The sequence below is a fragment of the Heptranchias perlo genome, chromosome 14 (genome assembly GCF_035084215.1).
Source record: "Heptranchias perlo isolate sHepPer1 chromosome 14, sHepPer1.hap1, whole genome shotgun sequence".
NCBI classification, from domain to species: Eukaryota; Metazoa; Chordata; class Chondrichthyes; order Hexanchiformes; family Hexanchidae; genus Heptranchias; species Heptranchias perlo.
Window position 1 is genome coordinate 22,575,858 of NC_090338.1, and position 24,014 is coordinate 22,599,871.

Below are 24,014 nucleotides of genomic sequence, written 5' to 3' on the forward strand. Positions count from 1 at the left end.
AGACTTGCAGAAATTATACAAAAGTCCCAATGTAACAGATTTTCCCAACGCATACACCCATCCGTAAGTGATGATAATTAACTCACTATTTAAACTGATGCACACCAGGGACAAGATGAACTGTTTTACTTGCTGGTATTCTGTGCAGTCGCTGTAAAATTGCAGCTGGCCCAACAGTTCCAGCAAGCATTTCATATAAATTTGATAGCCCTTGCACATATTTTGGATGTTGCAGAGGTTGAGTATAGTGGGAGGATACAGAATTATACAAGTACCATCATGTTTATCGGGCAGTTTTTGCAAGAAACCGAATTGATCGATTGCAAGCAGCACTGAGTAATTTGTTGACTGAAATCTTGAAAGCTCATGGGTGACAATTTGTGCACGTAAAGATTTTTTTTTAAGCTTAAATTCCAGAATCTGGTATCAAATGTATTCTAACGCTGGTTCATGTTGAAATGAAACATGAGCCAAGGGTCCAGGCAATGAGATTGCTGTTGGAGGGGTAAGCCCACATTGAAAGCAAACTGATTACAAATAAAGTCCCAGCAATGTCCTATTGTACAGTATTCAATTGGCAGTCTTTCAGTAAACTAGAAGAGAAACTACAGTAGGGTGAGTGACGATGGGGCCTTGTTTCTGTCACTCAGATTTACATTACAATGAGTATGTACAGTCCCAAGAGGCAACATAGTACACTGGGCTATATTTCACAGTACAAGGGAAACAAGAAAAAGGCAGCTGCTTCAGTCATTACATATTTAATAAGTAGGATAATAAACTGATGGACATTCTGGAGTTTTTTTGAAGATGCAGTAAATATATTTACATAAAGTACAAAATGTATAGATGTACCATAAATAGATAAAATTGTAATTTGATTTCCTTAATCTTGGCATTGTCATAAAATCAGAAATAATACACTTTTTAAAACAAATATCTGCAGTTAATTTTTTTTTGCCATCCAGCATCTTGAAAGACAGGTCATATCAAGGTTCAATAGCCATGAATGTGGGTGCAATCTCATATTGTTTCTCTTGCTAAACATTTAAAACATGTAGAAACACTGTCAAACTTGTTCAAGAAATATTAATTGAGTCACCTGCACAATTACAGTGATTCAATTAGTTTACACCTGGTCCTGGTGAAACATATTCTGTATAAGCTGAGTTCTACTTTTTACTTCCCAATCTTCCGACCAACCACCATTGCTGAAACTGACTGCTCAATATTATTTCAAACTAGGTCATCACTCATTTAGATTGGAACAGGGAAACAATCGGGGTAATTTTAACCATGAAATGGTTGGTAGTAGATCGATCGCCTGTCATACACCGTGTCCACTTTTCCTTTCCATTGATGTCAATGGAAGGGAACTTCAGACGTGTATAATGGATAGTGTAAAATGGGCAATATTACCGAAAGTTACTGATCATTAATAGACACAGGGCTAAACACGAGCAGAGCCAAAAAAAAGGCAGCCACAGTGGGTTAGATGCAAGCAGGGGTATTTGTATAATAAAAAAACAATTGTTTGATAGCCAAGCTTCTTTGTTATCTTGCCTGAATTTTATGTTTCTAATTACTAATTACAAATTCCCCAACAATTTTCACATAACTAAAGCAGGAATGCACAGACGCTGCCTCCTTCCCCTCCCCTTTCGATTCATTGCAGCAGACTTTTTTGTCTTTTTGTAATTTGTTACGACATCAAGTAGCCATTGTGGTTTCTTTAGCTGGTACAAAAGTGAAGCAATTCAGCACTTTTACACTGTATAGTAGAGCAGATAACACCTCCTCCATAAGCTATAAAATAACCAGACTATCCTGTCACAATTTAGAAGCTTAATTTAACTATTTGGAGACTTGTTTCAGTGCAGAATGTCAAGTGTTCTGGGAAATTGGATCACTTTTCTAATGCAATTATTTCAATTCTACCCATTAACTTTTGCCCCACAATTGGAATCTGTTTAAACCCTTGCTGCATACCTCAAAACAGTGTAATCTGTTTCTTCCCCCAATCTTACTAAAAGTTTGCATATCCTCAGTGTTGACAAAACTTAAACCCAAACATTATCTCCTGATAGATGCTAACTTATCCGTCGATTTCCATCATTCTGTGTTTCGTTTCTGATATTCAATACTGTTTTAGGATTAAATTAAAAATGTTTACCATTAACTTGAGGAAACAGACAATGATCTGTTGCAGATGCAATTTGCCAAGACATTGGCAATGAAAAGCATAGGAGCCAAAGGATAACTATCTCAAAGTGGGTGGGAAAACATGTCTTCACATTGCTAATAGAAGTTGTATTACAAGGTTAAATTTAGTTCTGTGCCCATATCACTGCCAGGTTAGAAGTAAGTTGACTTCTAACCTTTAGTGAAGTTACTGAAACATCAAAAATTTCTTTGGGCTTGAAAAGTTGCCACCATCTGGGCACACTGGAGTGGAGCAAATGCAGGTCCTTTATGTGGCAGGGTACCAAGACCCTGGCACCAAAGTGGAGACCAATCCCCACTGTACCCTGCCCTCCCCTGCTGTTCCATTTTGCAGTACATTGAGTAGAATGAGCTGATACTCTGGAATTTAGAAGAATGAGAGGTGATCTCATTGAAACATTATCAGGGGGCTTGACAGGGTAGATTCTGAGAGATTGTTTCCCCTGGCTCGTATCTAGAGTCTAGAACTCGGGGACATATTTGTAGAATACAGGGTCAGCTATTCAAGACTGAGGTGAGGAGGAATTTTTCATGCAGAGCGTTGTGAATCTTGGAATTCTTTACCCCAGAGGGCTGTGGATGCTGAGTCATTCAATGTATTCAAGGCTGAGATGGATAGATTTTTGGACACTCGGGCAATCAAGGGATATGGGGAGCTGGCAGAAAAGTGGATTTGAGGGGAAGCTTAGGCATGATCTGATTGAATGGCAGAGCCTGCGTCTATTTTGGGGTTTATATTTTGCCAATTGCAGGGGTGGGGGAGGGGGGGGTAATAGGCAAGACTCAGGGCTGCATTTTGGACAGGGTGTGATTGCACATCTTGAGACACAAAATCTGAGTGCTGCTGCCCACAGGAATGGTGGAGCTCATCTTTACATTGCTTATTTGCGGTCAGTAATATCTGGCAAAGTAAAACCAGCAGTCAATCAATCCTGGCATCCGTTTGTGCATTTCAAAGCAAGCAGTTAGTGAGTGGCAGAGGCTTGACATAATAGCACCGGATTAAACTCTCCTATTGTACTAAACAGGTAATTTAAACCCCAATAATTCAAAATTTTACCAGTAAGAATAGGTAATCTGATCAATTGATAAGCTCACTATCAGAGGGAAGTTTTTCAATTTAAAAAAACATGGAGCTCATCATTGCTCACTTTACATAAAATTTAAACAAAACAAAAAGGGAAAAAGAATGGAGCTAATAGTTAGCTGACCCATCACTCGCTGCCATCCTCCACAATAAAACACACACACACAATAAAAAAGATTTGTTATATCATTGCCTGTGCAACAAGCCCACAAGTGGTGTGGCACATTACTGAACTGCATTGGCAGCAGGTGTATGAAAATCATAACACTAATGTGCATTTGCCAATTTCATAGGGAGAGGTCATGACACAATCAGTTTAAGATGTTACAAGGTATAATTGAGTTTTTGTATTTAAGAGGCATATAATTAGATTAGAAATTAAGGAAATCCTATTTAGCAAGTAAACTCAGAGAGCTTTTAATACCTTTGCTCATTGTATTTTGTGCAGGCACCCTGCTCAGTAAAACCTGTTGAGAAGGCAGAGGACCTAAAAGCTAAGTTTTAAGCATCTTTGCAGGGCCCAGAGGACAAGTGTTCTTCTGGGTCCTATAAAGAAAGTACAGACCTCTGCTATTAAGGGCTCCTCCCTTTCCCACTGATGAGACCTTGCAAAACCGTCTTACCTGCTGGCAACTGGTCAGTTGCTCTTTACGCACGTTTGCGGGTGGACAGCTTGCCGGCGGGATCGTAGGCCTACCTGTTACTTTTGGCCAGCTTCCTGTGCGGGAGTTAAAATTCCCCTTTAGGAAATGCCTGTAAGTGGGAAACATGACCTGCAGGTATTTGGCCAGATTCAAAGATAATTTAGATAACAAAATTCACGATCAACATACTCTGAAGAGTAGATGATGTTAGTGCTTTTCAGAAGCCATCCTTGTCCTTCCTCAAAACTGAATCCCAAGAACCTCCCCCCCAGAATCAGAATCATAAGCCCATCCCACCAGTCATTATCATTATAAATGCAGGCCTTTCTTTGAGTTGCTGATGAACAGCACTCGTTTTTTTAAAAAAAAACACATTTCTTGGGTTGATAAAAACAAACTCATTGTACAATTAAAACTGCATGACTTTTTCAAATTTTTGTTTCCCGTAATTCAGCGTCAGATGCTGTGAAGGAGTCTCTGATCTTGAGGAGTTCAGCAGCACAGCGATAACCATATACTTTGTTGTACCATTCTGGAGTTCGTCCTCTGCAAGAAACCAGAGTGACAGAGAATGAGAGTGTAAGCTCAGGTCATAATTTCTAGAGTTATTCTACAACAACAACAACAACAACAACAACTTGCATTTGTATAGCGCCTTTAACATAATAAAGGTATAATGCTAACAAGGCTTATAGTGAAGGAGCTGCAAACTATTGTTTGTGTGCCTATTTTTCCCCAATCGGAAGGGAGGGGTTTACAGAGGCCAATTGCCTTTACCTGTTTAATTTTTTTAAAAATAGGAGCATTTTTAAACATAGTTAAAAGTACAAAATATGTTTTGTAAACTTTAAGCTGCAACAGAGACTGAATCTGCCACAATACAACTTTGTCCAGGCAGTACACATGGCAGCACATTTTTCACAGCAGCAATTAAGCTCACCAGACAAACTTCAACAATGATGACATGGTCCCCTTTAAAATACTGTGGGGGTCAGCACAGGGATATTTTGGTAATTCCCATTGTTTTACATTCATGGACAATTTAACAGCAATCGGTGTGCTATGCTTTGGTCATATCCAATTAAAAGATATATTAAAATTCCAGTTGCCTGATTGGTGATCTGGTGGGTTAAGTTGCTGCAGATGTACAGCTCATACCATCTTGGTCAAATAATGCTCCACATTGAGATTTGTGTTGCTAGCTATTTGCTATGTACAAAAATCACAAAATAGGTACAAAATCTATTTAAAAGATCATCTGTGATGTAGTGTTATGGAGTCCCTTTGACCAAGCCACAGAACTGTAGCGCCACTGTCACTTCACACTGGCTGAACACCACCCACCAGATCAGCTGCTGGGCTTTCTGTGAGATGGGTGCTTGAATTCTCTCCCAGTACCTCTAGTTCTTTTAATTTACCTTGTGTCTATTCGACAGACATGAGAGAGCTTGGATTTTGATTTTCCAGCTGGTTCGATGAGATACTGGGACGTGATCACGTTTGCTTGGACTCCGAGTAAAGGAACTTCTTTGGCATCCACAAAGGTGGCAGCTAACACACACATTCCTGTTTGAGAGTCTGCCTGCCAAATCCTGGAAGAAAATAAAAGCACAGTTAAAATATCATTTAGAACTGGTATAGCACATCAGAATTCGAGTTTTATACACAATTACACAAATTAATTTATCTCCATTTATATATTTCTGTATTTGATCCTCTAATTCAAAAAATCAGGACAACAGCACAACATTTCGACATTTAGGAACCAAAAAGGAGGTAGAGGGCATGGCTGAGGTACTAAATGAGTACATTGCATCTGTCTTTACCAAGGAAGATGATGCTGCCAAAGTCACAGTAAAAGGAGGTAGTTGAGATACTGGATGGGCTAAAAATTGACAAAGGAGGGACTACAAAGGCTGGCTGTACTTAAAGTAGATAAGTCACCCGGTCTGGATGGGATACATCCTAGGTTGCCGAGGGAAGGGTGGAAATTGCAGAGGTAATCTGCGGAGGAAATGGTAATCAGAGACAAAATTAATCGGTCACTTGCACAAGTGTGGATTAATAAAAGGAAAGCCAGCACAGATTTGTTAAAGGCAAATCGTGTTTAACTAACTTGATTGAGTTTTTTGATGAGGTAACAGAGAAGGTTGATGAGGGCAATACAGTTGATGTTGTGTACATGGACTTTCAAAAGTTTGATAAAGTGCCACATAATAGGCTTGTCAGCAAAATTGAAGCCCATGGAATAAAAGGGGCAGTGGTAGCATGGATACGAAATTGGCTAAGTGACAGGTGTAAGGAATCTTACAACACCAGGTTATAGTCCAACAGTTTTATTTGAAAATCACAAGCTTTCGGAGGCTTTCTACTTCGACAGGTAACAGAGTAGTGCTGAATGGTTGTTTTACAGACTGGAGGAAGCTATACTGTGGTGCTCCCTGGGGGTCGGTACTAGGACCACTGCTTTTCTTGATATATATTGACTTGGACTCGGGTGTACAGGGCACAAATTCAAAATTTGCAGATAGCACCAAACTTGGAAGTGTAGTGAACAGTGAGGAAGATAGTGATAGACTTCAAGAGGACATAGACAGACTGGTGGAATAGGCAGACACGTGGCAGATGAAATTTAACAGAACTGCGAAGTGATACATTTTGGTAGGAAGAATGAGGAGAGGCAATATAAACTAAAGGGTACAATTCTAAAGGGGGTGCAGGAACAGAGAGACCTGGGGGCTATATGTGCACAAATCTTTGAAAATGGCAGGACAGGTTGAGAAAGCAGTTTAAAAAAAAACATATGGGGTCCAGGGCTTTAAAAATAGAGGCGTAGAGTACAAAAGCAAGGAGGTTTTTGTTGAACCTTTATAAAACACCGGTTCGGCCATAGCTGGAATAGTGCGTCCAATTCTGGGCAGCGCACTTCAGGAAGGATGTGAAGGCCTTAGAGATGGTGCAGAGAAGATTTACTAGAATGCTTCAGGGATGAGGGACTTCAGTTACTTGGATAGACTGGAGAAGTTGGGGTTGTTCTCCTTAGAGCAGAGAAGGTTGAGGGGAGATTTGATAGACGTGTTCAAAATCATGAAGAGTTTAGATAAAGAAAGGCAATCTGTTCCCATTGGCAGAAGGATTGAGAACCAGAGGACACAGATTAAAGGTGATTGGCAAAAGAACCAAAGGCGACATGAGGAAAACTTTTTTTTTTTTAAACGCAGCAAGTAGTTATGATCTAGAATGCGCTGCCTGAAAGGGTGGTGGAAGCAGATTCAATCGTGGCTTTCAAAAAATAATTGGATAAATACTTAGAGAAAATATTTGCAGGGCTAAGGGGAAAGAGCGGGGAAATGAGACTAACTGGATTGCTCTTACAAAGGGCCGGCATGGGTCAATGGCCTCCTTCAGTGCTGTAACCCTGGTCACCCTATTATAGAAAGGATATTATTAAACTAGAAAGAGTGCAGAAAAGATTTACTAGGATGCTACCAGGACTTGATGGTTTGACTTATAGGGAGAGGTTGGATAGACTGAGACTTTTTTCCCTGGAGAGTAGGAGGTTTAGGGGTGATCTTATAGAAGTCTATAAAATAATGAGGGGCATAGATAAGGTCGATAGTCAAAATCTTTTCCCAAAGGTAGGGGAGTCTATAACGAGGGGGCATAGATTTAAGGTGAGAGGGGAGAGATACAAAAGGGTCCAGAGGGGCAATTTTTTCACTCAAAGGGTGGTGAGTGTCTGGAACGAGCTGCCAGAGGCAGTAGTGGAGGCAGGTACAATTTTGTCTTTTAAAAAGCATTTGGACAGTTACATGGGTAAGATGGGTATAGAGGGATATGGGCCAAGTGCAGGCAATTGGGACTAGCTTAGTGGTATAAACTGGGCGACATGGACATGTTGGGCCAAAGGGCCTGTTTCCATGTTGTAAACATCTATGATTCTAACCATTCTATGATTCTATTTAAATACTCAATTTTATTTTCACAATTTTAAATGCCTTTCCATATACCAGATCAATGATTGTATCAGATGTTTACTTTGCTTACATAATGGTACCAAGAATATAAAGGGTTATTTAAGTGATTGGAATCTAATAAAAAAATATTGAACTGAGTCAGGATAGGGATGCCTAAGACAAATGAGTGGGCACTCTGGAATCCTTTAGGAATTCACACTGATATTCCTTATGTTTTATTCATATCACATCAGAGAAGCCTTGTACATTGTTCTTGTAAAGCAAGAAAGCTAATAACACATGTGGTGATTCTTTTGAGAGCAATGAATTCTAAGTGTCTCCCTTCTTCCCAATCCATTTGTTCAGATTTCTTTAGTCTGGGCTACAAACTACTTTTGCTAGCAAGTACTTCAAATAACATGCTGTTCTTATCTGCCGACCTCACTGTGAATGAGTTCCCAGTTCTAAAAAAATGAAGCTAAGGGTGGAACAATATTTGAAGAATGTAATAGCATGTACTGTGTAATACCTGGAGCCATTTTCCACTAGAACTGAGTCACCTCAACGTTGTCTATCAATTCAAAATGTATGGCAAAGTTTTACACAATTGTCCCAGCTGTGGATTCCAGTTGGTTCCGTGACCTGTAACTCTGTCCCTTATTCACAGATGTTCCAATGCAGATTTAACTCTCCCCTCCTGACCCAGGGTTGTTGCAGGATGCAGTGGCCCGTGGGAAGATCATAGGCTTGCTCCATTGTAATATTATTGCAAATTCTGTAGGATTTTTTCTGTGCTGCCAATACCTAATCGTTCAAATTTTGTGGAATCTCCTTCCTCAATGCAGTTGCCAGTGGCTAAACTATCGCCCAGTACAACAAGGAACGGATCAAAATAGAAGGCAAGGGAAGGTAGCAAACAGAAAACTGGCTTGTGTGGTGAACAATTTTACAAATCAGGTTTTCTGTGATTTTCTGCAGCTCTGCAATCTAAGCAGAGGATTCTTTCTGTGAGGAAGTTACTGAAATATATACTTTTAAAATAGGGTTAGTGTAAGTTTTAAATTTTGAGATTAAACCCTTGTTCCTACCTCAAAACAGTGTAATCTCTGGCTGGGTGCGGGAATGTACTACCGGTGGTGTAGTGATATATCTCAGACTCGTCATCCAGTGTCTCAATGATCTTTGACTCAAGGAGGTCTTTTTCCCAAAGGTGATGCTCCCTAAGCAAATGCTTCAGGATCTCCTCAGATGGCTTTTCCACCTCAATGGACACTTTCCACAGCCGCAAGGGATGGTTGTCATCAACCTGAAAATATACATCAATGAAAGTAAGTCATTCTAACTTGAAGTCAATCAACAGCAAACATTTTCATTAAATCTGTAGTGCTGATATATGGCTCAGAGGTAAAGTTTTTGACTCTGATAGTGATACTCCCCGTCTTGATCTCCAGTCTGTGCTAGTTGATTTCAATAAGGGCAGCAGTATAGAGACACAGCATCCCTGGATTAGGGAATGGACTATCAAGACAGATTTCCTGCTCCTAATCACTATACATAATCAACAATGGAAGTGCTATGTGTAAATGTCAGATGAAGGCAGGATCGAGCTCAGCCCTCTGCAGTCAGATACTTCTATGACCTGGGATTGAATCCAGTCAAAACCAATAGGAGCTTTGAAGCCAACAGATTTATCCCAAGTGAAATGAGCCAGAAGCATTCTTAACCAAATCCACAGCACAAAATTGCCTATAACTCAGTATAAATTGTCAACTTTCTCCACAAGACTACAAGGATTGCCTGTTGTGGGATGTGAATGGTATACTAGTGCAGTAGGGGTGCGGGCAGAGATTAGGTTAAGCCAACATTGCGTGGTCAGAATAGTTAACTTTAACTCCTGACCTGCAATTATTCAAGGATGCTTTGAGCAGGATAAAATTTCACTACATATATATATTTTTTTAGATACAAACTAAAGGAAAGAACTGAAATGTTGTCATAAATTACATTTTCCATCCTAAAGGGCCAAGGCACCTCGTATTTTCTTTTAAAAAAGATGGCATGAATTATGAAGACATTAAATATGTCACAGTGGAAGTTAATATCAGAATTACTCGGTTTGTGCACTCATACTGCTGACCTTCACTCATTTGGCTACTGGATTCACATCAATCACAAAGCTAGAAGCCAGGTGGCAAAAGCCAAAAGGTCAGCAATGCAAGAATAGACACATTTTACTGGAAATAGTTTCAACAAAATGAAAACGTACTAATGATGCTTAAAAATAGTGCTAAAGGAGGAATTGTGAAATCAATCCATTGTGACACCGTTTGTGTGAGGGAATAATAAAAGGCAATTATTTTGCAGCACTGTTGTAAAAGAGTTAAACAGCCCAGATTATTGTGAAAATCTGACAAAACAGCAATTGCCTCCACAAATGAGGCTGACCAGATAATTCCACCTTTAATTCACAAGTGGAGATATTTGTTGTATGACACTACTGTCTGCAACACCAAACCTGATCATAGTCTCTTACTATGTTCTTCTCCTACTTGTAACATATTCTTGTAAAATAATGAATCTGTATGAATTTTTTTACAAATTCAACTGAACTACTTTGTGATTTTATGCCTGTGGAAATAGAATTTTTGCCTTCATTTTTCTCCACACAAGTGTTGTAAATACATCTAAATCAAGACTTTAAAATATTCACTGTATTTAGTAGCGACTTAGATGATGGGATAGAGAGCCACATATCCAAGTTTGCTGATGACACTAAGATAGGCAGCATTGTAAGCAGTGTAGGTGGAAGCATAAAATTACAGAGAGATATTAATAGATTAAGTGAATGGGCAAAACTGTGGCAAATGGATTTCAATGTAGGCAAGTGAGAGATCGTCCACTTTGGACTTAAAAGGGATAGATCAGAGTGCTTTCTAAATGGTGAAAAACTCAAAACAGTGGAGGTCCAAAAAGACTTAGGGGTCCATGTACATAGATCATTAAAATGTCATGGACAAGTACAGAAAATAAAATCAAAAGGACTAATTGAATGCTGGCCTTTATATCTAGCAGACTAGAATATAAGGGGGTAAAAGTTATGCTACAGCTATATAAAGCCCTAGTTCGACCACAGCTGGAGTACTGTGTTCAGTTCTGGGCACCGCACCTTAGGAAGGATACAGTGGCTTTGGAGGGAGTGCAGCATAGATTTACTAGAATGATACCTGAACTCCAAGGGTTAAATTATGAGGAGAGATTACACAAACAAGGGTTGTATTGCCTGGAAGTTAGAAGATTAAGGAGTGATTTGATCCAAGTTTTCAAGATATTACAGGAAACTGATAGGATAGAGAGAGAGCAACTATTTCCACTGGTTGGGGAGTCTAGGACTAGGACATAGCCTAAAAATTAGAGCCAGGACTTTCAGGAGTGAAGTTAGGAAACACCTCTACACGTGAAGGGTGGTAGAAGTTTGGAACACTCTTCCACAAACGGCAGTTGATGCTAGCTCAATTGTTAATTTTAAATCTGAGATTGATAGATTTTTGTTAACCAAAAGGTATTAGGGGCTAAGGTGGGTATATGGAGTTAGGTCACAGATCAGCCGTGATCTCATTGAATGGTGGAAGATGCTCGAGGGGCTAAATGGCCTACTCCTGTTCCTAAACTAACTGAATTTTATTCACTGTTTGAAACTCCAGTCAAGTTAACATCCAAAAGGATATACATTAATGAAAACCCTTAGATTTAAGTATGCATTCACGATAGAGAGGCTCATTACCAGGGCTCCTAGGGTGGATGGTGTCATCAGCTTCCACATGTACGCTGATGACACTCAGCTCCACCTCTTCACCACCTCGCTCGACCCTTTCACTGCCTCTGTGTTGTCAAACAGCTTTTCTGCTTTACAATCTTCGATGAGCTGCAATTTCCTTTGCTGAGCATTGGAAAGACTGAAGCCATCGTCTTTGGCTCCCTCTACAAACTCTACTATTGCCACCAATTCCATTCCCCTCCCTGGTCACTGTTTAAGGCTGAACCAGACTGTTTGCAACCTTAGTGTCCCAATCGAGCAGAGCTTCCAACTCCATATCCACTCCTTCTCAAAGACTGCATAATTCCACTTCTGTAACATTGCCCACCTCTGCCGCTACCTCAGCCCATCTGCTGCTGAAATCCTCATCCACGCCTTTGTCATCTCTAGACTCAAAACTATTCCAATGCTCGCCTAGCCCAGCCTCCTGTTTTCCACCCTCCGTAAACTTTAATTCATCCAAAACTCTCTTGCCCGTAAACTGTCCCGTTCACCCATCATCTTTTTCCTCGATGATCTACATCAGCTTCTGTTCAGTCAACACTTCAAATTTAAAATTCTGATCCTTGTGTTTAAATCCATTCATGACCATGCCCCTTCCTGTCTCTATAACCCCCTCCAGCCATACAACCCCCCTTCAAAAATTTCAATTCCTTTGACTCCGGCCTCATTCATTTACCCGCCTCGCCTCACAATTAGCAACCATATCTTTAGCCTCACATTCTGGAATTCCCTCACAAAATCCACCATCGCTTCTACATCTCCCACTCCTCCTTTAAGGCCCTCCATAAAACCCACCACTTTGGCCAAATCTTTGGTCACCTCACCCTAATATCTCCTCACATGGCTCAGCATCCATTTCCTGATTACACCTCTGAAGCGCTTTACGACAATTATCTACATTAAAAGGTGCTACATAGATAGACTCAAGTTATTGTCGTTGGTTACCTTTTTGTATGTGATTTCTGCATGTTCTACACTGGAGCAGCTGATCCAGCCTTTAAATTTCTCCTTCGCCTCCTTCAGCAGGCTCTGTAAGGAGCTCTGTAGCGCAGCCTTGACATTAAAATACCGCTCAGAGTTGTTCAGACCATCATCACAGTCAGACTGGAAATCCTGGTTGATGGACAAGCTCTGGCACTGCTCTGCCCATTGTTCAGGAACCTGGAAGAATTAAAAGAATTACCATTACCTTAATTACTTCATGAAAAAAGTTAAATTAGTAGGAAGGAGCTCAATGACGGTAATGTAAAATATCAACGGGGAAAGAAAAACAAATAATTTAATCAAATCACAGAGACTTTCCCCTATCTGTACCCATTTCTAAATAAGTACAGGCAAGTTTAACAAATTGGGCAAAACATTCACCTTGGCATACATTGAAACGGCTTGGTAAAGCTAGTTGGAAAACTCCAGAACTAGTTCATTTCCTGCCGTATATGGAGCCCAAAAAACCCCCAGAAAATTTCTGTTTACGATGACTCTCAGATCATGAAAGACTCAACTAGGCTTAAATCAAGTCTCATTTTTGCATACTCACGTAAGAGGGGGGAGAAAGCTATCTACTCAGAGTTCAAGCTTCAGTGATTAGAAAGGAGCTTTGTTGTAACAGGAAGTTTGTAAGAACATTTTCTTGTAACAAGATTTTGCTCTACTTTAGTTGTGCAATGAACTGGAGTTTGGCTTGCATGAATCAGTTTCATTGTTTTAAGAAAAAAAAATCACAACTCTGGTGTTCTATGAAACAATTCATAATATTTGAGCAAATGGTAAACTGTAATTACATTAAGAATGAACTTTACAATCAGAACTGATTAGCAAAAGGATTACAATTGACAGAAGGTTATTACCAGGAAGAGATTTGTACACTCTGCGATCATGTGGGCCAATCCTTGTGTGGCAGCAAGATTTTCACTCAGATCCCTCTGGTCAGGTTTCCCCAGACTGTACTTCCTCTGGCTCACCCTAGACAGATGAGAAAAATAAAATTATTTAAATCGCTATCTAGTTAGCTAGTGTTGTTCATTGAGCACAAGCTGCATGTAACATTTATTCCAAGGACACTATCTGGCAACATTCCTCTACTCTCGCATAGAACCATAGCTATCAGTAGACGATAAGCAGCTAGTCTGCAGCCAGGATTTCTGGATGAAGTGACTTTGAAGTTTTAGAGCCAAGCTTGAGAAATGAAAGAGCAGCTTTATCTATAATTATGAGTTCAAAGCTGCCCCTCTCCACAGGAGATAAACTAACATTCCCTCCTATGGGTGACTGCATTGCAGATTGGGACTCAACCAGGCCTGCTGTGTCAGCACATGAACTACAGTCCATTGTACAATCCATTCAGTTGCTGTAATCTTGGGCCAACTAGGATAATGCAGCACCCTTGAGTTTATGCAATGACTTAATTGGAAGAAAAATGTCTTTGAAATAGAGGTCTGCGATATGGTATAGACTGAATGCTGATTTGGTATTGTATTTTACAATTTCAACACATCCTGCCTTCCCATCCCTACCCCCTCCGAATTTCCTGTACCACAAAAGTATCATAACCAAAATGGTGGCTAGGTGACCACCTCTCAGGCCCCTGCCAATGCTGCACCTTTACCAGTAATTAGGAGTTGTGTAAGAGTGCATCAACCATCCAGGAGGCAATTCCCCCTTCCATTTTTAAAAAAATGTTCTCTCTTTTGGAAAGCATTTGGCCTCTTGCTTGTCAAATGTACAGATAGGGAACCGAGGGGTCAACAAGGTCAACAACATTAACTTAATTGGCAGTGCAATTATGAGCCACCATGCTGCCGGGTTCAAGTTGGACACATGCACTTTAGTGTCCTACTGTTCTCCATTGTACATCTTCCATATGTGCACAGGTGCAGGAATTTCTCTATTTCCACACCTTTCACTAGTCTTTAATTAACATGTGAGGAGTTAAAATTCCCCTTTATACAAAGTCTAAAACCTACCTTGGGGTAGTGCTTTCCCTTCTCAGGGTGTTGAGGTGAAAGAGGGATGGAGCCAGGCAGACTGCAAGGTTGGTCGGGGTCATTTGGTTCTCATTGACGCAAGCCACAACATCACAGAGAAAGAAGAGGAGAGTCTGCAGAGCTTCACGATTTTCATCTGGAAGGAGCAGAATAGCCGCCTGCACTGCAGGAAGCTGCTGGTCTGTTGGCAGATCTGGAGAACAGGAGCAGAGAAACAAGTCAAAGGAGGATTGATAAATTAGGGCAATAAATAGCCATTTCTTGCAATCAGGTAGATCAATGAAAATGTTACTCATACTTGGATGTATAGAATTTTACAGCACAGGAGGAGGCTATTCAGCCCCATCACATCTATGCTGGCTCTCAGAGCTACCAATATATTCCCACTCACCTGCCCTTTTTTGATACTAGTTTTTGTTCATACACTTATCCACTTTCCTTTTAAAAAAGTGATTGTGGATTCTGTTTCCACCACTATTTCTGGTGTAATAGTCCATGTCCCCCAACCTGTGTAAAAACCTGTTTTAAAGTAACTGTAAACCACCGAATATTCAACTGTAAATAGATATCAGTCTGTTTTGTAGACTTTTAGATGAGAAAACACACAACTAGCTTAATAAATGAATGCAGTGTGTTGTAAAGTGGGCTACGTGAAGAATTTTGTACCTTCCTCCAAGATGCCTAGCTCACAAGATTCAATTCTGGTATGAAGATCACTAGCTACAAGGTATCAAGGGACATGGAGAAAAGATGGGTAAATGGAGTTGAGGTACAGATAAACTATGATCTAATAGAATGGCAGAACAGGCTTAATGGGCTGAATGGCCTTCTCCTGTTCCTATGTTCAATCAAATCTTTAACATTGCATACAACAAATCCTGCAGAAGTGGGAATCAAAAATCTGCATCTCTCCATCTATTCTCTCATAAAACAGCCACTGAGGACATATAATGATGGCTGTTCTTGACCTTTTATGTAAAACAGCCAAGGGTTGGGACAGGTTGTATTATTCCATTTCACAGGAAGGGTAAAGATCTCCTCACTCCAAGCTTGCTTTAAGTACAGATGAAATAAGGACTTGCAATTGCAATCTAGTCGATATTAGTAACTGTGCATAGAATAAAATGGCCTGAACTTCACATCTGACTCAGCAGGAACTTGCAACTTTTAATGGAGGGACTAGAATTGTGTTGTATTGTAAATAGCAACATCTGGTCATCATAATCACTTCTAAAATGGTGACCATCACTATCATTCATGACCTGGATTGGATTGCAATCAGCTGATACCGAGGAGTTGGTGACTCTACAGCACCCATTGCACTTACACTGATATATATGAAGGAATGACTCGCAGAGCTTGGTGGTCAACAAGGGTTCAGGTAGGTCTCGGAAATACTGTTTCACCATGTCTGCTACATCAAATGCAGATTGGCCTTCATAGCTGACACCCTCCGGACAGCTCTCATTCACTTCTCGTAATGCCTGGATCCTCGATTTCACTCCAGACTTTCTGAATAATCCAACCTAGTATGTGATGAATAATTTGAAAAATAAAATTAACTGTGATAGTATTAGAAGCAAAAAAACTTTTTTAAAAAATGACAAGTATATGATTGGCTTTTTCATCAGTAACTGGCACAAAGATCAAAGCCAGCCTGGATCTCAACATATGAAGCACCATGCTTCATTTGAGCCTTCAGGTAAGCCCACTGGACTTAGAATTACATCAAAGTAGAAGAGGAATATACAGTGATAATTCTTGCATTTATATAGAACCTGATCGCATAAAAACATATTAAAGTGCTTTTCATAAGTTAATGATCATACTGAGGGTAATTTGGATTCTCTGCAATAGTGTATAACGGGTGATAGCGAATCGGCAGCCTGTTTTACAGCCATCGACCGTTTTGCACTATCGCACAAGTCAAAATTACCCCCACTGTCCTTTCTCTTCTGTGTCCAGAGTTTGAATCCAGAACATACAGAGATGAAAGCCTCCTCTCACTACAGATTAAGGAATCCCAAGACTGGGACGTTCTTGATCAAGTTATTCGCAAGTATAAAACAAGAACATAAAACTGGCCACAAATTGGCACTAAATTACCTATTTCGCTCACAGCGGGACTATAAGTGGAATAATTGGTACAATTAGAGGGAATACTTGCAAGGTTGGGGTTAAGACATATCTGGCCAACACTACAAGTGACCCAGGATGTGCTTGATAAAAACATTGGTTGACAAAAAGGAACTTGAGATCCTTACCTTGATGAGCACAAACGTACATCAAAAAACAAAATATTTAAAAAGAACTACACCAACCTGATCCAGACAGTGGCCCCTGAGGAAATACATGGCCTGCAGAATACTCTTTGGTAGAGGATGTCCTGTACGCTGCATGTTCAGCAGTAATGGAACGCCAAACACCACACGGTCCTTATAATCAGGTGCCTTTATCTTCCTGATAAACTTGGGAACTGTCCTACAGAACCAGGAAGTTAACAGTTAATATGACTAAATACAACATCGTGTCAATTTAGGATTGACCATAACACCAAATATACGTTAAAAAGACATTAAAGGAGTGAGTATGATTATGACTGAGAGGACAGGTCGTAAAATTTTATGAATGGCACATTAAAGGCTGTTATTCCGTACTAACTGACTTTGAAAGCCCTCATGTTCTAGGCTAGCAAAGCATTGCCAAAACAGTTCTGGAAAGTAGGAGGAACTAGAAAGAAAATACAGGTCATAACATTCTTAAGAAATGCCATGGAGTTATCAGGTGCTTCACCATAAGGAAAAGGATAAAATGCATTATTGATCGTAAAATAGAAATTGTGACGACAGTGTAATTCAAAATGTTTTGATATCATAAATTGCTAACACAATATTATGTTTTGATACATGATGCAGTTTTAAATAATTTGGAATGGATCAAAAGCTGCCAGTGTGCAATCTATAAATAGATGCAATGAAATAGAGATACAATCTTAGTGTAACAGATAGCAAACGCTATTTCAAATAATTCTTTTAATACTACAAAAACTCAGTCTGTGAGGTGCTATATCATGGGGTACCGCTTTGATCTTCAAAAGGAAGATTATTCTGTAGTAACTACATCAAAATAGCTTCTTGCAACCTTCAATGTAACTTTAGCATGGTTTATAAATGGTTTGTGATTGGTTTTATTTCAGTGAGGCTGTAACATGCATAAAAGTGATAAATGGTAGGGACCAACTAAACAGATTTCATTTAATCTAGGGATGCAGAGTACACCAAGTACTTGATACTTGAGTTGTGCTCTTGTGAATTATAATGTTTACTGAACCAAGATTAAATGATATCTAGGTTATTCACTCAATCATTTTGTTTATATTTATATCTTTAGATATTGCGTTAATGGCCTACCAGTTCCAGCCTTGCTTGCTGGAGGGGGAGTATTTGTCCATCAGGGTAGTGAGCTTCAGGAGAGCCAGTTTCTGTAAAAGGTTGAGCTGGGCAGCAGACTGGCTGTCAATCTGGAGATGTAGATTCTGAGGATTCACATTCTGCTCACTGGGCCAACATAACCTCTGCCGCCTGCAATACAAAACATAAATCAGTCTGGCAATCCATGTTTCTACCAGCTAAGTGTAGAAATTATACTCCTCTCCAATGAAGGCACGCTGTCAAAAAAGATTTAATTATTAAGCATAGAGGCCTCTCTGTAGACACTGAAATTCTCTAGCTATTTTCAGTGAGGCACAGATTTTTGTGAAAGAACTACTAATTATCTTTCTCTAAGAGAAACACCTTTATTTTTTGTGGGTTTAGAATTTGGCTCAGTTTCTCTTAGCATCTCACCACTGAAAACATACGCGTCTTGCTTTATGTCATAATGTCACAAAAATTTGAAATATCCTTGCAGAATCAGCAATAAATCATAACTTACAACAATTGTTTCTAATGAACGAAAACCTTCTAAAGTTAGCTTTCATGTACCACCAGTCTGAAACTGGCATCCATTACATAAAACCTGTATTATTCAAAACCAATACTTTATTTGTTTGGATTTTATGCTCAAGATGAGAGATGTCAATGGTGGCAAGTGGAATGCTTTCCATCTCCCAGGTTAGAAAAGGCATGGGTTAATGGTAGGGTGAATTACATTATCCCAGAAGTGTTTTTAACTGCAGTCGCAGCAAACTGTCTTTCCCACACCAGATATTCTCATATTCTGAGCTCCCTACCTGCCCAATGAAGCTCTCTTGGCTGCACAATCTTAGTGCGCTTTTTGGCCCTAAACTGATCTTCAAAGTCCAAAATATTGCCTGTCCTTACCTCACCTACAAGACTCCGTCACCTCCAGACTCAACTTTTCCAATATCCTCCTCAGCTACCTCTTGCATAGCTTCCAACGTATCCAGAACTCCAACACCTACATCAAGTCTCACTCATCTATCACCCCATCTTCATCTTCCTCCATTAGCTTCCCATTCCTCAAAACATTAATTTCAAATTCTCACTCTTGTCTATAAATCCTTCCCTGACCTCATTTTAACTTATCTCTGCAACCTTCTCTAGCCCTATATCTCCACTTGCACCATCTGCTCTTCCAACTCAGGTCTACTGAGCATTCCCTCTGCTCCATTAATGACAGCAGGGACTTCAGCCCTCCTTCCCTGGTATTTTTAAATTCTCTTCCTGATATCTAGTCTTGCTACATATCTGCCCACCTTCAAAAGCCTCCTTATAAGTTACCTCTGTGTCTGCTTTTGGCTACCTCCCCTAGATCCGTGTTTTTGTCTTGCTCAGGTGCAACTCCTACTCAGAAGCTTTGGGACATCATGATATTAAGGGCACTATATGAATGCAAATTGCCATCATTGAAGCTCCACACTGAAAGCGTACAAACGCAATATTACTCTTTAGTAAATACTGTTCAAATTCTGTTCACTTAGGATTCAATACAGTGGTGAGACTCGTCAGTCTGAGCTGGTTAGAAACACAAGCCCTAAAGATGAAAGGGCAATGTTCTAAACCACATCACCCAGTCACTTCTAAATCCCACACTCTAATTCTATCAGTTTGGAGAGACGCTGTTTTTATGAATTTCATTATTCTGTGGACAGAATTATGAAAAGGATCAGTCATGAGGATTGGAAGTCTATGACAGATCTTCACTAGTGACAAGGACTGTATAACTTAAGAAAGTTGAGATTGATCAATAGACATGTTGATCTCTTTGTGCAATATCTCCTGCTGATATCACACAATTAGAACAGAAATTGAAATAAAATGTTTTCTGAAAAGTAGCTGTTCCATTCTCAGACCCCATGTGGGTAAACATTTCTATATGTATTATTCAAGGAAATAATATGAAGTTTTCTAAGCTGCGCGGATTCTCTGCTCAGAAAAGCTCACCAGGGGGTACCTTATCTTTCTCAATAAGTTTTACAGAGTAGAAGTGCCTCAGTGTCATTACTCTGGGGAACTCTCGACTTGATTGCACTAACTGAATATTTCACTAACCCAAGTCATTCTGCATTATTGTTAGTGTCACTGTCTCTTGTGCATTTTTAATGTATCATTACATTACTTCTATATTTAGCCTTCTGAGAATATAAATGGTAGATACAAAACTGTTGGTGTTTTTAAGAGCCTTACTTCATTACAAACATATGACACAAATCTCAATTTAGCTATTTATTTACATATGCATATGGTGTAAATTGGCAACTAGCTGATCGCATTGAATATAAGTTGTACAAAGGGGTTAAACATACAAAACCAACCCAAGTTTTGAAAGTGATCAATTCTACTAACTCAATAGTGATTATCACACCAAACAGTTTTTACTAAATTGAGTGTGAAACCCTTCTGGTCCTTCATGCAATTCCTCCTCAAGGAAAAAGATCAATAATTATACCTGTTAGCATGCGTTAAAGATGAGCCAACTCCAGAGTCTCTCTCATAATGGACTACTGATTGGTCCAATTCACTGACAGACTTTTCAGCATTATCCAGGTTATTAGCTGGTGCTCCCTCATTAACATGCCCAAGGTGTTTCTCTATCTCCAGATGGATGTCCTTTGGAGAGGATGGGTAAGGAGATGTGGAGTCATTTGCAGAATCAGATTCTCCTTCATCAGAAAACTTTTCTGTCCACTTGTTCACTAGTCTTTGGAGGCCATTCACATGCTCCATGACATCATCTAGTTCTGCAAACACATCATCATCACCTGCATCTGCTGCCTCTCCATTGTTCATGTGGACATGGGCCCCTGGGACATTATCATAAATGCTCATTCGATTGTCCAACAAATTATGGGAGTTGTGTCCACTATCTAGCTCCTTTGAACTGCTCACCCTACTGTCCCTCCCAAATCTACTCCGGCGATAACCATGGAAACTGCCAGTTCTCCAGTTTACTGAAGTATTGTCTATCGATGATAAAATGCCTTGCTGGAGTGCTTTAGGAAATGTTCCTGGTTTGTGACCCTGTGGAATCTGAAAAATAAGATGATGATCACGTTGACTTTCCTCATTCATGTCGTTCTGTTGGTCAATACTCCTGCAAGGCGGTGGAGCTGAATTGAAAGTCTCCATATACATTCCACCTCGTTTTCTGCCCAAGTTCTGGTTCCGTGTTCTTAGGATAGGGCTGGGTGTGCTTACAGTACTACTGTTTTCTGATTGACTACTACTGCTGCAGGTTTGGGAGGAATAGGATAGATTTTGTCTAAGAAAGGGCTCATCAAGTTCTACAATGTCAACACAATTGAGATTTCTCAATTTTTCTTCATCAAATCCCTCTTGAAGCACAGGTGCACTGATAAATGGCCTGAGTTTGGGGTGATTGCCCTTTTTCTGGCTTGAACTTCTTAATCGAAGCCTTTCCATTTTCTTCAACAAACCCTTTCCCTTTGAGCACTTTTCTGTGATCTTTTCATCAGTGCTAAAACTCGAGAGCTCATTAGGAGATGGTGGGCCGCTGAAGGAAGAGTCTGCAGAAGCCAGTTTGATTGAGGAACATCTTGAGGAACTTCGACTAGTCTCAAAATCTGTAATGTGGGTTTCAGAGCTCTTTGGTAAGCTGATACTATCACTGCCTCCGCTGCTGCTGCTGCTGTGAATTGAAGACACCTCATGCTTCTCTCCCAGGTCTGGGAACATGATATCATCACTGTCGATGCTCTTCAAACATGGGCTACCAGGCAAGGAGATATTTTCTGGATGGAAAAGCTCTAGTGTCTCCACACGAGACCATCGCTTGCTGTCCCTTTGAAAAGTCCATTTGTTACTGATGGCACAAGGCTCTTCATCTTCAGAATCATCACTCTGAATGTGGGAAAAAAATAGAAGGCAAGAATTGACTCTACTCAAAAATTATTAACAAAAACAAAAGTCATCACTCGTAGGGAATGAATCTTTGGTGAATTATTGAATCCCTTCTCATCGATCATGTTTTATCATCATCAAGGCTGGGAGTGAGCAGAGAAAAATTTGCTCAGTTATATTCAAAGACAGCTTTAAACAGAATCCTCAACATGTACATGAATTGCATAAATCAACAATAACTTGCATTTATATAGTGTTCTGACAGGCAGGAATTTGTTTGAGTGCTTTCCAATAAGAAGGAAAAAAAGGACACTAATGGAATATGGGGGGGGAAAAAAATGGAGAAGCTAGAATGAGGAACTGAAGGCATGATTGAAAAGGATGTTTTGTAAGATGAATTTTTTTTTTAAAAAGGAAGCATGAAGGGAGGTGGCAAGGTAGACAGAACTGGGTAGAGTGGTGGCCGAATGGTCAGCTGCTGATGGTAGAACAGAGGGAGTGGGGGGTGAGAAATCTAGCATTAGAGGAGCGGACAGTGCACGGGGGTTCATGAAGGTGGGGTGGGGTGAGACGAGGCCATTTGGAACAAAGACAAGAATTTTGAAATCAACATATTGAGGTATGGGGAACCAGGAGAACTTAGAGAGGGCAGCAGTGTGGGACATTGTGTAGATGAATTCATGGGTTGTGTTTTGGAGAGTTGGAACATAGAGGGTTGAGGTGGGGGAAGTCAGCTAGGAGGGTGTTAGAGACCTTGGGCTGAGAGTGGTTTTGGCAGTGGGAGGACAGAAGCATTGAAGAGATGAAGAAATCAATTTTTGTAATGAAGTATGTGTGGAAAAGAAAGCTGAGCACAGGGTCCAGCAGGGTGCAACAGTCCGCACCTCCCGACAGTTTGAGATGAAGTTGAAGCTAGAAGCAATCAAAATAAGTGATTTTGGAATGGAAAAGTAGTTAATAATCCACTTGCAATGTGAATTACATAGCAAATTCACCATTAGTTTAACATCAACTGGACATGTAGTTGAGACATTCTTCTCATCCATGTCATTCATTAATGCACATGCCTCTTAGTTGCTTTTAATTACATCCCCACAAAGGTACAATGTATTATCCTGTGATTTGTAGCTCTCAAAGAATCAACATGAAATCATATCCTAGTGCATAATTTTCAGAACGCCTTATGTAAGATGAAAGGACTTATCATGGAGAAGTCACTAGAAGCACAATGTAGTCTTCTTAAAGGCAGATAGATTGATGGTTACCCATCAAATGTGCATTTTGCTTGCAAATAAATCTTTCATATTTAGAGATCAATATTTTGACTGGCCTAATTTTTTTTAATTATGTATTGAAAAGGAACAGCTATTATTTTCAAGCTATTTCTGTACAGTACTTTATAAGTCACAGCTATGTATGTACTTGGAGAGTTTGTGAGTAGGAAACTAGAAAACTTCACAAGCCTAGTTACAATGAGAGTCAAAACTGAACAGAAGAACAGGGTTTTGTGCTCCTAGAAATGCTCTCTTCTAATTAGGATTCTGCAGCAAGGAGCAGCAATTCTTACAATACAATTTTGCAACATTGATTTCTATTTAGAAAAGAAATGTTTTATCTTTAATCCCATAAATGGTGGTAGTTCTTACTCAGACTTTAGTGTTATGTGAAAACACTTGATAAAAGGACATAATGTTTTAGCTACAAAAAGGACATGGGTAAGAAACTTATCGAAGGAGAATTTCCTGGCAGACCCATAATTTTCAACATTTTCCAAAGTGGTGAAATTGCATAATTTTCAGACTTGACTGTTATTCTAGTTTGAATCTTCAAACATCTTTAATAATGTAGGACAGAACATCTGTTGGTCAACACCACATTTGTACATCCTTTCCTCAAGGGAAATATGTTCCCTTCCTTTTTTTGGTTCTCCCCCCCCCCCCCCCCACCACTACACACCATTCCCCAGTGGGAAGGGTAGCTC

At 39.9% G+C, this 24,014-nt stretch overlaps 1 protein-coding gene across 2 annotated transcripts in view; it reads right to left on the reverse strand.

Moving 5' to 3' along the window:
* Positions 1–1,086: 1,086 nt before the first annotated feature.
* si:dkeyp-23e4.3 (rho GTPase-activating protein 7) overlaps positions 1,087–24,014 on the reverse strand; it is a 124,745-nt gene continuing 101,817 nt past the window's right edge. For both annotated transcript variants that reach the window (XM_067996102.1, XM_067996103.1), the window contains exons 5-14: positions 20,622–22,033; positions 18,122–18,292; positions 17,033–17,192; positions 16,039–16,237; positions 14,691–14,904; positions 13,575–13,689; positions 12,673–12,888; positions 8,999–9,216; positions 5,373–5,546; positions 1,087–4,500 (exon numbers count right to left, since the gene is read on the reverse strand). In XM_067996102.1, the coding sequence (XP_067852203.1) occupies positions 4,383–4,500; positions 5,373–5,546; positions 8,999–9,216; positions 12,673–12,888; positions 13,575–13,689; positions 14,691–14,904; positions 16,039–16,237; positions 17,033–17,192; positions 18,122–18,292; positions 20,622–22,033 (2,997 nt within the window). In that variant the 3' untranslated portion in view covers positions 1,087–4,382. The remainder of the gene's footprint in view (positions 4,501–5,372; positions 5,547–8,998; positions 9,217–12,672; positions 12,889–13,574; positions 13,690–14,690; positions 14,905–16,038; positions 16,238–17,032; positions 17,193–18,121; positions 18,293–20,621; positions 22,034–24,014) is intronic.